General features: G+C 34.8%; 1 protein-coding gene across 1 annotated transcript in view; it reads right to left on the minus strand.

Annotated features, from left to right (window-relative positions):
- Positions 1 to 13,204, minus strand: part of RAP1GDS1 (RAP1, GTP-GDP dissociation stimulator 1) — a 143,405-nt gene that overhangs the window by 93,279 nt on the left and 36,922 nt on the right. The window contains exons 2-3 of the mRNA XM_011967247.1: positions 8,748 to 8,870; positions 1,109 to 1,234 (exon numbers count right to left, since the gene is read on the minus strand). Of these exons, the coding sequence (XP_011822637.1) occupies positions 1,109 to 1,229 (121 nt within the window). The 5' untranslated portion in view covers positions 1,230 to 1,234; positions 8,748 to 8,870. The remainder of the gene's footprint in view (positions 1 to 1,108; positions 1,235 to 8,747; positions 8,871 to 13,204) is intronic.

Genomic DNA, 13,204 nt, shown 5'->3' on the forward strand with positions numbered 1-13,204 from the left:
GTTAAAATTCATATTAAGACATCTATGTCCTCAGATTAATTACTGATATTTCAATACTTATGGCTATTGTAACTCCTATTTCAGAAAAAGTAAGAAAAGGAGAATAAATGAGGCTAGCTTTACCACTACTGCTATATATAAGTTATAACTGTAGTTTCAATCTTTTTCCCTACTTCTTTCTTGTATCATAAATGAATATATTTATGTCCTTTCTTTCTGGCTCATATGCATAAATCACTTTTTGAAGGACTGCCTATTATAAAAGCGCCAAATCTTGTGTGTTAATAACAAAATAAAACTCATTTGAGTTAAACACTCAATGGGAAAAATAAGCATTAAAAGTTATCCTTGTTATAGAAATAAAACTAAATTCCTAGGAGGCTTTATAGGTGAATGATAAAATATGTGTTTTGGCTCAGCAAATAGAACTCTAAGGAAAATCAGAATAAGCCTAGTTAAGCTAAATATACTTAAAATATTTTTCTGTATTTTGTTTACATGTAGAAAGGGGAAGTAGAAATTGTAATGCTGTTACAATATACCCATACCCCAGTTCTTGTTTTCTTTTTGCCTAGTAGAACGGTATATTATAGAAGGTGGTGAGGATGACAATGACATAATGACAAATAGGAATGGAGTCAATGCGAATGCAATAGGCCAATCTAGCTTTTGAGAAGAGAATGGTTTTTATGATTGGTTTTACTGAATTGCAAGTAATTAAAAATGTATTTGGACAGACGTAGAAACTTTAAAAAATTGTGTCCATAAGCATTCCCATTCAGAGATAATACTTCAATGAAACCTAATTGAGAAGATGCACATATGTATTTTGTCTAAACTTAAAGCCCCAATTTCTTAGAAACTGACTTAATTTCCTCTGAAAATATCATTTGTGATAATAGAGGAAAACATTTTATTTCCTGTGATTTCTTAGATAAGAATACAATGACCCGAATCTCCATAAATTCTGCTAAATAAGCAGTGCTAAATCACGCTGGCCCATGTTAGTGTTTTAGCCTAGAAAAGTCACTGCTAACACCAAAGCAGATTAGTCTGAATATCATAATTCTTAAAAATATATGTGTATTATTGAGATGTCAACACTTACGGCTATCGTAACATATGTTTCCTAGAGCCCTGCCCGTTTGAAGCAGCACTTCCTGGTCTTTGCTATTTAGCAGCTGCACCAGTGGTGAAATCAATCCAGCATCCACACATGGAATTCGCATAAACTCTGAAAATAAGAGACATATTAATTAAAAATCTAACAATTCACAATTTACATAAATCACCTCCCCTAATAAAATAAATACCTACTTTTAATATGTAGTATTTAAAAGTCACCTTGAAAAGGTGGCTGAATATTTGAAGAGTACATTTCTGTTCAAAAGTACCCTGTTCCAGCCCTACTAAATGCTTCATAAAATACACAAAACTGACTGGGGTCATATTTTTGTTTGCTGACAGTCTCTGCCATAAACCAAAGGGATTTTTAATTAACTTATGTCACAGCTAATTTATCATTATCTTCTCGTAATAACTGGATGTGCTTTGGAAGCATTATGTGTGATGATGGAAACAATGGCAATGTATTTCTATGAGCCTGATAATTAAAGTACTAGAGTTATAAGCTAAGCCATCATAATGTCTAATTTTTCACTGTTTTCTAAAAAAGCTTATATATATATATATATATATAGGCTATATGCATATAAATATATATGTTTATATATTTGTTTATATATGTAATGTTATTAAATACATATAAACATATATTTTTATATATATAGCCTATATATATATATTAAAAAAAAGGTTTCAGTGAACCGTTAAAAAATAATATGTCCTTTTTGATTGGTAAGATACGGTGGAATCATCCTCTTCTTATCCTCACTCCCGTCCTTTATTAAAATCCATTTTATGGCTCATTCATATCTGCTGCTATACCCACACACTTACAGGTCTAAGGAATCAAATGTTAAGATTTCTTAAATTTCAAATTCATTTTTTCCTTATCTTTATGGCATGCCATTCTCTTATGTATTAACTCCCCATGATACCACCACAGTCATGATTAGAAAAACTTTTTTTTTTTTTTTACAGTGTCTCATGATGGACTACTACAAAACATAAGGAAATATGTAACTGGTGAAATTTCTCCAATAACCAATAACTGAATTACCTTTTTGGACATCACAACTCACCATAAGGATGTTCTGGTTAATAAAGTTAGTTAACAAAGAACTAATTTATCCATCTGTAACTTGTCCTACTAGAAAAATCACTACCTTTTCCCTCTATCAAGGTGGTCTACCCCTTACTTTGTTCCACAGATACCTTCATAAGCAATCCTCCCTCTCTTTCCCTTCATTTTCAAATTCTTAGAGCATACCATATAGGATATTCTGTCAGCTGTCACCTCTGAGACAACTTCTTTTCCGCCTAAAATAGCTGTAAATCACAGAGGTATTCCTCTCTCCCTAAATAAAGGATTTAATTCCTATCATCTCCTTCTTTCTTACTCTATCACTGAAAAATCCCCTGTCATGTAAACTTCTGATTGAGATTATTTCCTATCTCAACAACTAAGCTTTGAGTTTATCACTGATGTTATCAAACTCAATAGTATTAAGTATCCTACTACTCATGCTAAGAAAATGAATTATCCTATACATGTTCAAGAATTCAATGACCATCTATAGGAGAGGACACACCAATCTTCTTATCGACCTCTTTAGTTAATTGTTACTTGACACCCTTCATAGATTTCAAAACTTTTTTTCCTTGAGACAAGGCCTTACCCTAACACTCAGGCTGGAATGCAATGGCATGATAATGGCTCACTGTAGCCTCGAACTCCTGAGCTTAAGGGATCCTCCCTGACCTCAGCCTCCTGAGTAGCTGGAACTACAGGCGTGTACCACCAGGCCTAGATAATTTTATTTATTTATTTATTTTTGAGACGGAGCTTTGCTCTGTCATCCAGGCTAGAGTACAATGGCGCAGTCTTGGCTCACTGCAACCTCTATCTCCCGGTTCAAACGATTCTCCTGCCTCAGCCTCCCGAGTAGTTGGGACTACAGGCTAGTGTCACTACACCCAGCTAATTTTTGTATTTTTAGTAGAGATGGGGTTTCACCATGTTGGCCAGGCTGGTCTTGAACTCTTGACCTCGTGATCCACCTGCCTCAGTCTCCGAAAGTGTTGGGATTACAGGCATGAGCCACCATGTCCAGCCAATTTTTAATTTTTTTATAGACAGAGTTTCACTATGCTGCCCTGGCTGGTGTCGAACTTCTAGTCTCAAGTGATCCTTCCGTTGTGGCCTCCCAAAGTGCTAGGATTATAGGTGAGAACCACCAGGCCTGGTCTAGATTTCAAATCTTAAATTAACATACTACTAACTCATATTAAAGACAGATGTTCATTATCCTTTTCACTGAAGTATGCCTGGTTCCCAACAGTAAGGTGATTTCATTGATTACTAAAACAAGAAATTTAGGAATGGTCTGATTTGCACTCATTCATAAATAAAACTTGTTTATCTTATTATTTTACTTGTTTTGTTACTGCTATTCTTCAGGCAATGGCAACATTGATGAATTGCTGTGTTTCTTTTATGTTTTGCCTATATGATACCAATCTTTCAAAATTTTGACTCCACAATCAATAGTTACAAGTATTCTTGGAATAGTAGAGGGTAAATAATTACAGAAAAATTATGGAATCAAACTCTTTGGAACCATTTTTTACTCAAAAACATATAAAGATAAAACAAAGCTAATATATTCCTCAGCTTTTAGTCACTGTCAGTCTCTGGATAAAGTAAAAAAGAATTTCTTCTAAAAATCTTTTGCTTTTCAGCTAATTTACTTTTTTAACCAAAGAGTGGTAGCCCTCGCTATCTAATTTTAAAGACATAAAATTATCATGCTTCAGGCAGATATATTAAAAAAAAAATGCCAGGGATGTGTAAGAATATGTTTAAAATGTTATACATACTACATTAGAGAAGCTTCAGAATGGCTGACAGTCATCTTTCTTCGAAGGGGTTCCTACTACCTATACCTCTGCGTTTCACATCAGCTACCTTTCACAGCTGGCTGGATTCTGACTCAATAGCCTAAAAAATGGTCTACTTTGAAAGATTTCCTAAAGAACAATGGCAATGAACTTAAAAAGAAACAGACAAAAACTCAGATTCTCTCTAGGTAATCTGAACTCAGAGAACTGAAAATTTTGGTTCGGGGAGGCGGCAGTACTGCAAGGGAAAGAGGCTGAAACCAAGATACATGCAGAATGACAGCGAATAGAAATCAAAGTTAGTGGATGCCATTATGCTGCAGAAAGCAGGAGCCATTAAGTATTTCTGCATATTTGTATTTGCCTACACAACACAGAATTCATTTTTTTTTTCTTTGCAAAACGTGTAGGTTAATGTAGAAATTCAATGCAGAGGTTTTAAGGAAATAGGTACTGCTCTATTTCAATATCAATAAAAATAAAAAGTTGATTTCCACCTAAGACCAGTGTTGTTCCCTTTGACTGTAGTAATATATTCATTAAATAATTGTTGATTATTTCTATTCTTTTCTAAATCTAGAGTGTTAACGTTTTACTTTCTTGCTTTTACTTTCTCAAACCTACTTGAATTACACATTTATTCAGCAGCATCATAAAGTACAGGCTGTGATGAAAACCACAAAATAAAATTATCTTCTTTTATATACACTGAGATTTATATCCCCCTCACATCTCCTCAAATATTAAAAAACCTAATGTCTACTTTCTCCACTTTCAGCTACCTGAAGAAACTATTTTATTAAAACTCTTTTAAACCAAAATTTTCAAGCCAAATAAAAACAATGAGTAGTAGAGTCCACCTCAGTGTTTATTAGACTAAATCATTATATTCACGTTTGAATTTTCTCTAATAACCTCCCTGTGTTAATGCTTAGCTTTTTATATTTTTATTCTGAAAAACAAGGAAAACCATGAGGCATGAATACAAAGAATGAGTCACTTTTATATGTGGGTTGTCAAATTGACATTTATATTTTTCATTCACACTTTGTACTGCCCTTGTTTTTAAAGAAGTACTGGCCGGGCACAGTGGCTCATGCCTGTAATCCCAGCACTTCGGGAGGCTGAGGGGGGCAGATCACGAGGTCAGGAGTTCGAGACCAGCATGGTCAATATGGTGAAATCTCATCTCTACTAAAGACACAAAAAATTAGCCGGGCGTGGTGGCGGTCGCCTGTAATTCCACCTACTCGGGGGACTGAGGCAGGAGAATCACTTGAACCCAGGAGGCAGAGCTTGCAGTGAGCCGAGATCGCGCCATTGCACTCCAGCCTGGGCAACAGAGTGAGACTCTGTCTCAAAAAAACAAAAAAGAAAAAGAAAAAGAAAAAAAACGTACTGATAATAATTCTTACAAAATGACGGAGGTTAAGCTTCCAACACTGAGGTCTGAAGGTATACTTTCAACTACTTGACAACACAGTGCATTCTTCTGGAGTCTCAACTTTATTCAATGATTTTTCTAGGGCACACACGCATTTCATACTAAAATAAACACGTACATGTACCTGTTATGGAATAGAGGGCAAAATTAAAATCAATAAAATAGAACAGGAGACTTCTGTATTTCTGGTTAGTGCTCTTCCCAGGTCCTCTTGGGTGTAAACTTTCACTCTTTCGTTGTTAAGAGCACTCAGGTGGAAGTTTTGATAAACACTTTGCAATATGATAAAGTACACAGAAGAACAAAACAGCGTAATGTTAATCGAAACTCCTGATTCTGTACTGCTTTAGACTGAAACTTGGTTCTCAAGCTTTATACTCATCAGTATCACCTAGAAGACTTGTTAAAACAGATGGTTGGGCCCACTCCTGAGTCCCTGATTCAGTAAGTCTGGGTGAATGGATCCAAGAATTTGCATCTAACAAGTCCCCGGATGAGTCTGTTGCTGCTACAGGTCAAAGGCAGGGAACTGCTATAGAAGAACAGACAAACAGCAGTTCAACTTTTGCTGGTTTTTACACATTTTCACATCAGTTACCAGCCCAGTCTTTCATGTTACATGCTGCTACCCCTGTACTCAGACCACCTCTACACATTCCACTGACATCATAAAATTTCATTTACTGAAAAGAAATGAAAGGAGAGAAACAAACTAGTGAATAAAATCCAACTATTATCACTTAAGTGTGACGACAGTCAAGATATTTAGCCTCTGTTTTCTCATGTGTATAAAATAACCCTATCTCATAAGGGATTGAAATAATGTAGACAACACTTAAATTATGTGAGCACAAAATCATAGCTAGCATTAGGAAGTATTACTATTATTATTAAATACTTTTGAGAGTCCAATTCTGAAATATTCACAGATATGTCATATCTTGCTTATTTGTCCTTTGCCTCCTATCAGTCTTAAGTCTATTATATAAAGGAATAATACATTTAAAAGGTCTAAAAAATCTTTTACTATAATTTATGGTCAAAGCTACCCTCCCACATTAAACTCGCCCATGGAACTTCTTACAAATCCTCTAAATTTTGAATGTCAGCATAAAGGTGTGTTAATTTTTAAAGATTCTTTTTCTATGTACAAAAACCTATTTGGGGTTTACGTGAATCGAAGAAGTATAAGCTAATATTTCTCCTCTGTGCACAGTAAAGATGAACAAATTACCTTCCAACCTCATATTCTCTGGTTCATACAATCTTTTTCATTGTCAATTTCTACCAAGAAATACATGCCCAATCAGTATACTATGTTGTGCCAGGTTGCACTTCTGAAGTTATGTATTTCTTTTGAAAAGAACACTCAATGGCCAGACTCAGTGGCTTATGCCCGTAATCCCAGCACTTTGTGAGGCCAAGGTGGGAGGATCCCTTGAATCTAGGAGTTCAAGACAAGCCTGGGCAACATAGGAGACCCTGTTTTTAAGAAAAATAATAATAATTAAAAAATTAGCCAGGCATGGTGGCACATGCCTATGGTCCAGCTGCTCAGGAGGCTGAGGTGAGAGGATTGCTTGACCCCGGGAGGTCAAGTCTGCAGTGAACCGTGATTCTGCCACTACACTTCAGCCTGGGTGACACAGTAAGACCCTGTCTCAAAAACAAACAAACAAACAACAACAAAAAAAACCACTCAACAAGATTCTGGTCCACTTTCTCAGCCAATCACTTAAAAAAGTAATTGGCTGTGGTCATGGAGTAATAAACACCAATGTATCGTATTTATTTTAACCAGTGGAGGTTAGTGATATGCCCTTTATCAGCCTCTGATTAAAAGCATAAACATTAAAAATTCTATTATGTCTTTAGAACATAGCTATCATCTACTAGAGTATTACTACAAGAAACTCTTCAAAGCAGAGTTGTCATGAAATTGTGACAGAGCATTATGAGGAATTTTATTAAGTAAGACAATAGAGGAATGGCAATCCATTTCACAAAAATCTGTTATCTAAAATTTCTGATTTTACACTACAAGAATGCTTAAGAAAAAGGATTTTAAGATAAAAATTGTGGAGTCTCTACCTTGATTTCTGGAACTCTATACTGTGACTCTAACAAAGTTAGAAATAAAAGACTTGTTCTTAAAAACCAAGATGCTTGTATCTAAGAAAATTCAGATAAGGGTTGGTCCAGGTTAACAAGCAATGTCTGGAAAGAATTCATTTTCAAACTAGATCTGCTTCTTAGATGTGACATATAAGAGTGATAAGTGGCCAATTTTCTAACAAGCACCAAAAAATGATATACCAATATGGAATCTAACTTGAAATGCATTTTCAGAACCTCTACACAAATGACAGTTTCATACAATTTTCTTTTTGGCAACACACCTAAAAATACATTGTTTAACCAGCCCAAACCAACATATACTGACTGATACTTTACAAAGTCACCTGCCATGATGAAGCCAGAATTTTTAAATTCCTTCCCTTTAAAGAATAATATATGAATCATATTACAATAAAAGGCTAAAAAATAATGTAAAACTGACAAATTGAGGCACACTAAAGGTATTATATATAGTATGGCCTTCTCTTATGCTTAAAAATTGTTTTAGGAATTCAGTGTTTTTCTTAAACTGACTGAACTAAAACCACTTGCAAATATTTATGCTATAATTCACCCAAAGAATCTCTCAGTGTATAAATAGTACACTGGATTAAGTATTCTATAATCTAAACTTTGTTGTCATTATTGTTTTTCCAAAGTATTCTTACATGGAAACTTAAGAAATATATGTTTTCCACAAAGGTAAGTGTAGAAAATAGAACATATATTCCAACTATACTGTTGAAGTGCCAATGTCGGAACAATAGGCAAAACTAAAAAAGAACAGTGAGTTTATGTGGGTATAACACAAACAAACATAAATATTTAAAAATATATTATCTCTTATGCCAATAAAGATGAATGACTCGGTGGGAAGTTCAAGAATCTTATACCAAAAGTAATAAGTAACACAGGTACAGCTGAGGGCAGCAGAGCTTTCCCATAATTCTACTGAGAAGGAATGGGTTATCAAATGAGACATGTATGAATGACTGTAACTATAGCCATTTAAAACAATTACATGAAGAGTCAAACAAAAGATAGATAGAAATAAAAAACATCTAATCTACAAAATTAAAACATAAATTAATAAAGCATACTGACAAGTAAGATGTAAAACTGAAGATGTTCCCAGCAGAAAAGTTCTTGAGGTAAACCTCACCATTTTTGGCTACTTCTGCTACGATGTTAGCTACTTTGGCTTTGCAGGAAGACTGTGGAGTCAACAGACTTGCAAACAGCTGAAGTATTCCACTTGCCTGGATTTTTTCACTTGTTTCCGTATCTAAAAGAGATATACAAACAAAGAGCGTCAATGAAAATCTTTAATGGTAAGACTGACAACCGTTATCTACAATAAATTATTCAAGAATTTTTCCCACCCATAACATAAATTAGTTTCAGTATACATTCAAATATATGTGTTTATATAAAATTACTTTCTGCTCCACAAGCTGCTTTTACCTTGAGTTTTAATCTGCACAAAACACCTGATAATATATTTTGTTTATTTACAGCCAGACTATAAAGTTCTCTCTGAATATATCATTTGTGTACCAAACTTCCTCTCAGTGTTAGTTCTAACCCTGTCTATTCAGAATATAAATGCTTTTTTTCTATATCTCTTCTGAATTCTAAGAGCTATCACTTTATATAAACTCTATGGTTCTCTACAATGCCATAGGCAACTTTTAAAAATGGCAATTATATAGGCAAAAAAACTCACCTCCTATCATTTTAAATGGAATGAAAAGTGATAGTCAAGGGATTACATGGTTCCTATGACTACTATGTTTTTCATACAACTCATTCACATCACCATTAATGAAGAAGGGAAATAGCACATTGCAACAACCCATAGTATTCTGAATTCTATTTGGTGACGCAGAAATTCAAAAGGCCCTACTTCCTTCCTTTCCTTCTTTTTAAAATACAAATAACGGGCCTAAAAACAAGCTACTTCATGTATGTTAAAAAGAATGACCTATTAAAATATAAGATAAAAATAAAGAAAAGCTCAAAGAAATAAAATGATTACTTGTGAACAATGAAGAGAAATGGCATGTGTTTAAAGCTAGAGGGTTATAAGGCTCATTAAAACATTCAATTGAAATTTGTTTCTATATGTAGCTCCTCTATGTCCTTTAGGTCCTTGGATATACATACAAGTAATAGAGAACCCTAAAAATTTCTTGTTAACTAAATGGTAGCTGATGTGATCAGTAAAGAGTAGGAAAATCATTTTTTATAATTTGAGAAAGTCCACAAAAAAGTAAGTAGCATATTTCTTTATAATAAGTGCTGATTGTTTAATACAGTTTTTCAAACTGTGGGTCCCAATCCATTAGTGAGCACTAAAATCTACTTGGGGAATGAAGACTAGAAACTGGTTAAAAAGAGAGAAAGAATTAACATCATCTACAGCAACAAAAAAGAGAAAAAAAATTGCACATGGTAAGGTCAAACACTACTACTGAAATTTTGGTATAAATTATGTATATGCATATGCATATGTAACTGTAAGTATATACGTACTGTATGTAACATGTATTTCTAATTATGGGTTTGAGGAAAGCGAAAAACCATTGTTCCATGTACCCCTTGACTACCAGGATTTGGAGTTAAGGAATGATAACACTCCAGTTTATGCTTTTATTTTATTGGACTAAAAAATACGTTTTTATGGTACCACTTGAAAATGTGACACCTATTTTTTTTTTTAAGCAAAAAGCCATAAAGAGCTAAACTTAATTTGCCATGTTACAATCTTTTCTTTTCTGACCATTGCTACCAGAAGATATATAACCTTAGAACATTGGGTCATACTGCCCCAGGGGTCTAGCCCCACCATCTGCTGGTACTGGGATGACAGCAAGTGTCTGGCATAAGGCATGAATCATGATTAGATATGAAGCCGAGGCATTTGTTGTGTGTGGAGGCGAGCAGTTAACTGCAAATCACCCATGCATGTCTCATTTAACTATAACTAAAAGAGTGGCTTAATATCAGAGTAGAATGTCAGGGGCAAGGGGAAAACCAAACAAAACAATGCTAACTCTTGCACTCCAATGACACTTTCCACAGATTAAATCCAGGGAACTGGGAGAATAGCTGTACTAAACAGGAATCCAGAATTTGAAAATAGTATTTTCACTGCTATTACCAAAGAAATAAAAGGGAAAAATATAATCTGTTTTTTCATATAAATCTGATTTACAATTTAGAAAAATCTAACAGGGATTATTTTTACCTGCTAGCATATAGATTTCTATATAGGTTTAGAATGTAAATGTCTGGGAACTACCATTTTTCTTTGACATAAAAAAGTAAAGAACAAATTTGTACTTTATCACAAAAACACCACTGTCCAATAATTAATTACAAAGTGTATTCTTTTTTATTTTTCAAGCTTTTATTTTACATTTAGGGTACATGGGTAGGTTTGTTACATGAGTAAATTGCGTGTCATGGGGGTTTGGTGTAAAGATTATTTAGTCACTCAGGTAATAAGCATAGTACCCGATAGGAAGTTTTTCAATACTCATCTTCTACCCTCCCTCCTCAAGTAGGTCCCAATGTCTACTGTTCCCTTCATTGTGTCCATATATCCTCAATGTTTAGTTCCCACTTCATATATATATATACACACACATATATATGTGTATATATATATTTTTTTCTTTGATGAGACAGAGTCTTGCTCTTTCAACTAGGCTAGAGTGAAGTGGTGTAATCTCAGCTCACCGCAACCTCTGCCTCTCGGATTCAAGTGATTCTCATGCCTCAGGCTCCCAAGCAGCTGAGATTACAGGTGTGCACCCCAACACCCAGCTAATTTTTGTATTTTTTAGTAGAGATGGGGTTTTGCTATGTTGGCCAGGCTGGTCTTGAACTCCCAGCCTCAAGTGATCTACCTTAAGTGGTTCCCCAAGTGCTAGGATTACAGGCGTGAGCCACCATGCCTGACAGCTCCCACTTAAACGAGAATGTGTGGTCTTTGGTTTTTTGTTCCTGCGTTAGTTTGCCTAGGATAATGACCTACAGCTCCATCCATGTTGCTGCAAAGGACATAATCTTATTCATTTTTATGACTGTGTAGTATTCCATGGTGTATATGTACCACATTTTCTTTATCCAGTATATTGTTGATGGTTATTTAAGTTGATTCAATGTCTTTGTTACTGTGAATAGTACTGCGATGTGTGTGTGTCTTTATGGTAGAATGATTTCTATTCCTTTGGGTACATGCTCAATAATATAACTGCTGGGTAGAATGGTAGTTCTGTTTTAAGTTCTTCGTAAAATTGCCAAACTAATTTCCACAATGGCTGAACTATTTACCTTCCCATCAGCTGTGTAAAAGCATTCCCTTTTCTCTGCAACCTCACCACTCGTTATTTTTTGACTTTTTAATAGCTGTTCCAACTTGCATAAACTACAAAGTTTTAACTTCATTTCATATATACTTTTTGCACCGGCATTACACTGTATTTCAAAATGTACACTGACCTGTGAACTGAGGATGTTCTCAGGTTATCTGTGAAAATCCTTGAAACAATTTTAAAATGGCACTAAGGAGTAGTCAGAGGTTGATGTTTACATGTCCAAATGAATGCCTACTTGTTAAAACAAAACAAAACAAAACAAAACAAACAAACAAAAAAACAAGATAAAAAACCATGCACTGTGATCAGGACTCTTCACTATCTGTAGCCAGACTACTATTGACATTTTAACCACACTCCTTTTTAATGTTTGCAGGAATCAATTCAACATCTTTCTCCTCCTTCGCATCTAGATGCAGTCATAAAAACGTTTGAGAATGCCTACAAATTCTAGGCAGCTGGCAGTTTTTGAATTTTGAAGGACCCATATATGATGGGCAATTGTTACTTTAAAATAGTATCTGTGGGAGCTGGGACAGGAGTCATATCCATCACAATAGCCCTTGAAGTTCTTCTAGCACTCATTCTGTCCCTGAAGCCCTATGTCCTCACTCCATCTGACCTCCTGGTGGCAAGGAGGCAGCTTAGTTATGACACTGCCAGATATCGGAAAGAAAAGGAAAATTGGGCGATCAGGCCAGAGAAACTTGAAAGAAGAGTAAATCAAGAAGCCAGGCTATAATGTCATATGAGCAGAGGCTAAAGCACAACTCACGCAATTCCTCAAGGCCAATACAAATTATTACAAAGGAGGGAGTACGGAGAATGGGAGGGAGCTCATAATTTAAGGTTATAGCTTGAGAAAGGCTCAAGTTCCAAACACAACTGCCAAGTAAATATATTAAAATAATTGGCTTTACAGTTAAATACCAAGAGGGGATTTCCAGGTATGCTACTACAATAAACTGAATTTATGATGTTATATTAGCATACAGGTTTCATGAGGATAAACTAATGAAAAGCAAGTGATAATCAATTTATAGTAAACCCCAAGTTAGAAAAATAAAAATAATGACTGCTATTACTAAGACTCTATTAGGTTAAAAGTGTATTTGGATTAGATTGGTAATATAGCTTTAGAGCAATAAAAAACATTTTAAGTTTTACTTAGAGTTGTAAGAACAATAAAGAATGGTAAAATAGTGGCCTAGGGATCCTTATGGCAGACTGTGAG

The sequence above is a fragment of the Mandrillus leucophaeus genome, unplaced genomic scaffold (genome assembly GCF_000951045.1).
Source record: "Mandrillus leucophaeus isolate KB7577 unplaced genomic scaffold, Mleu.le_1.0 Scaffold795, whole genome shotgun sequence".
NCBI classification, from domain to species: Eukaryota; Metazoa; Chordata; class Mammalia; order Primates; family Cercopithecidae; genus Mandrillus; species Mandrillus leucophaeus.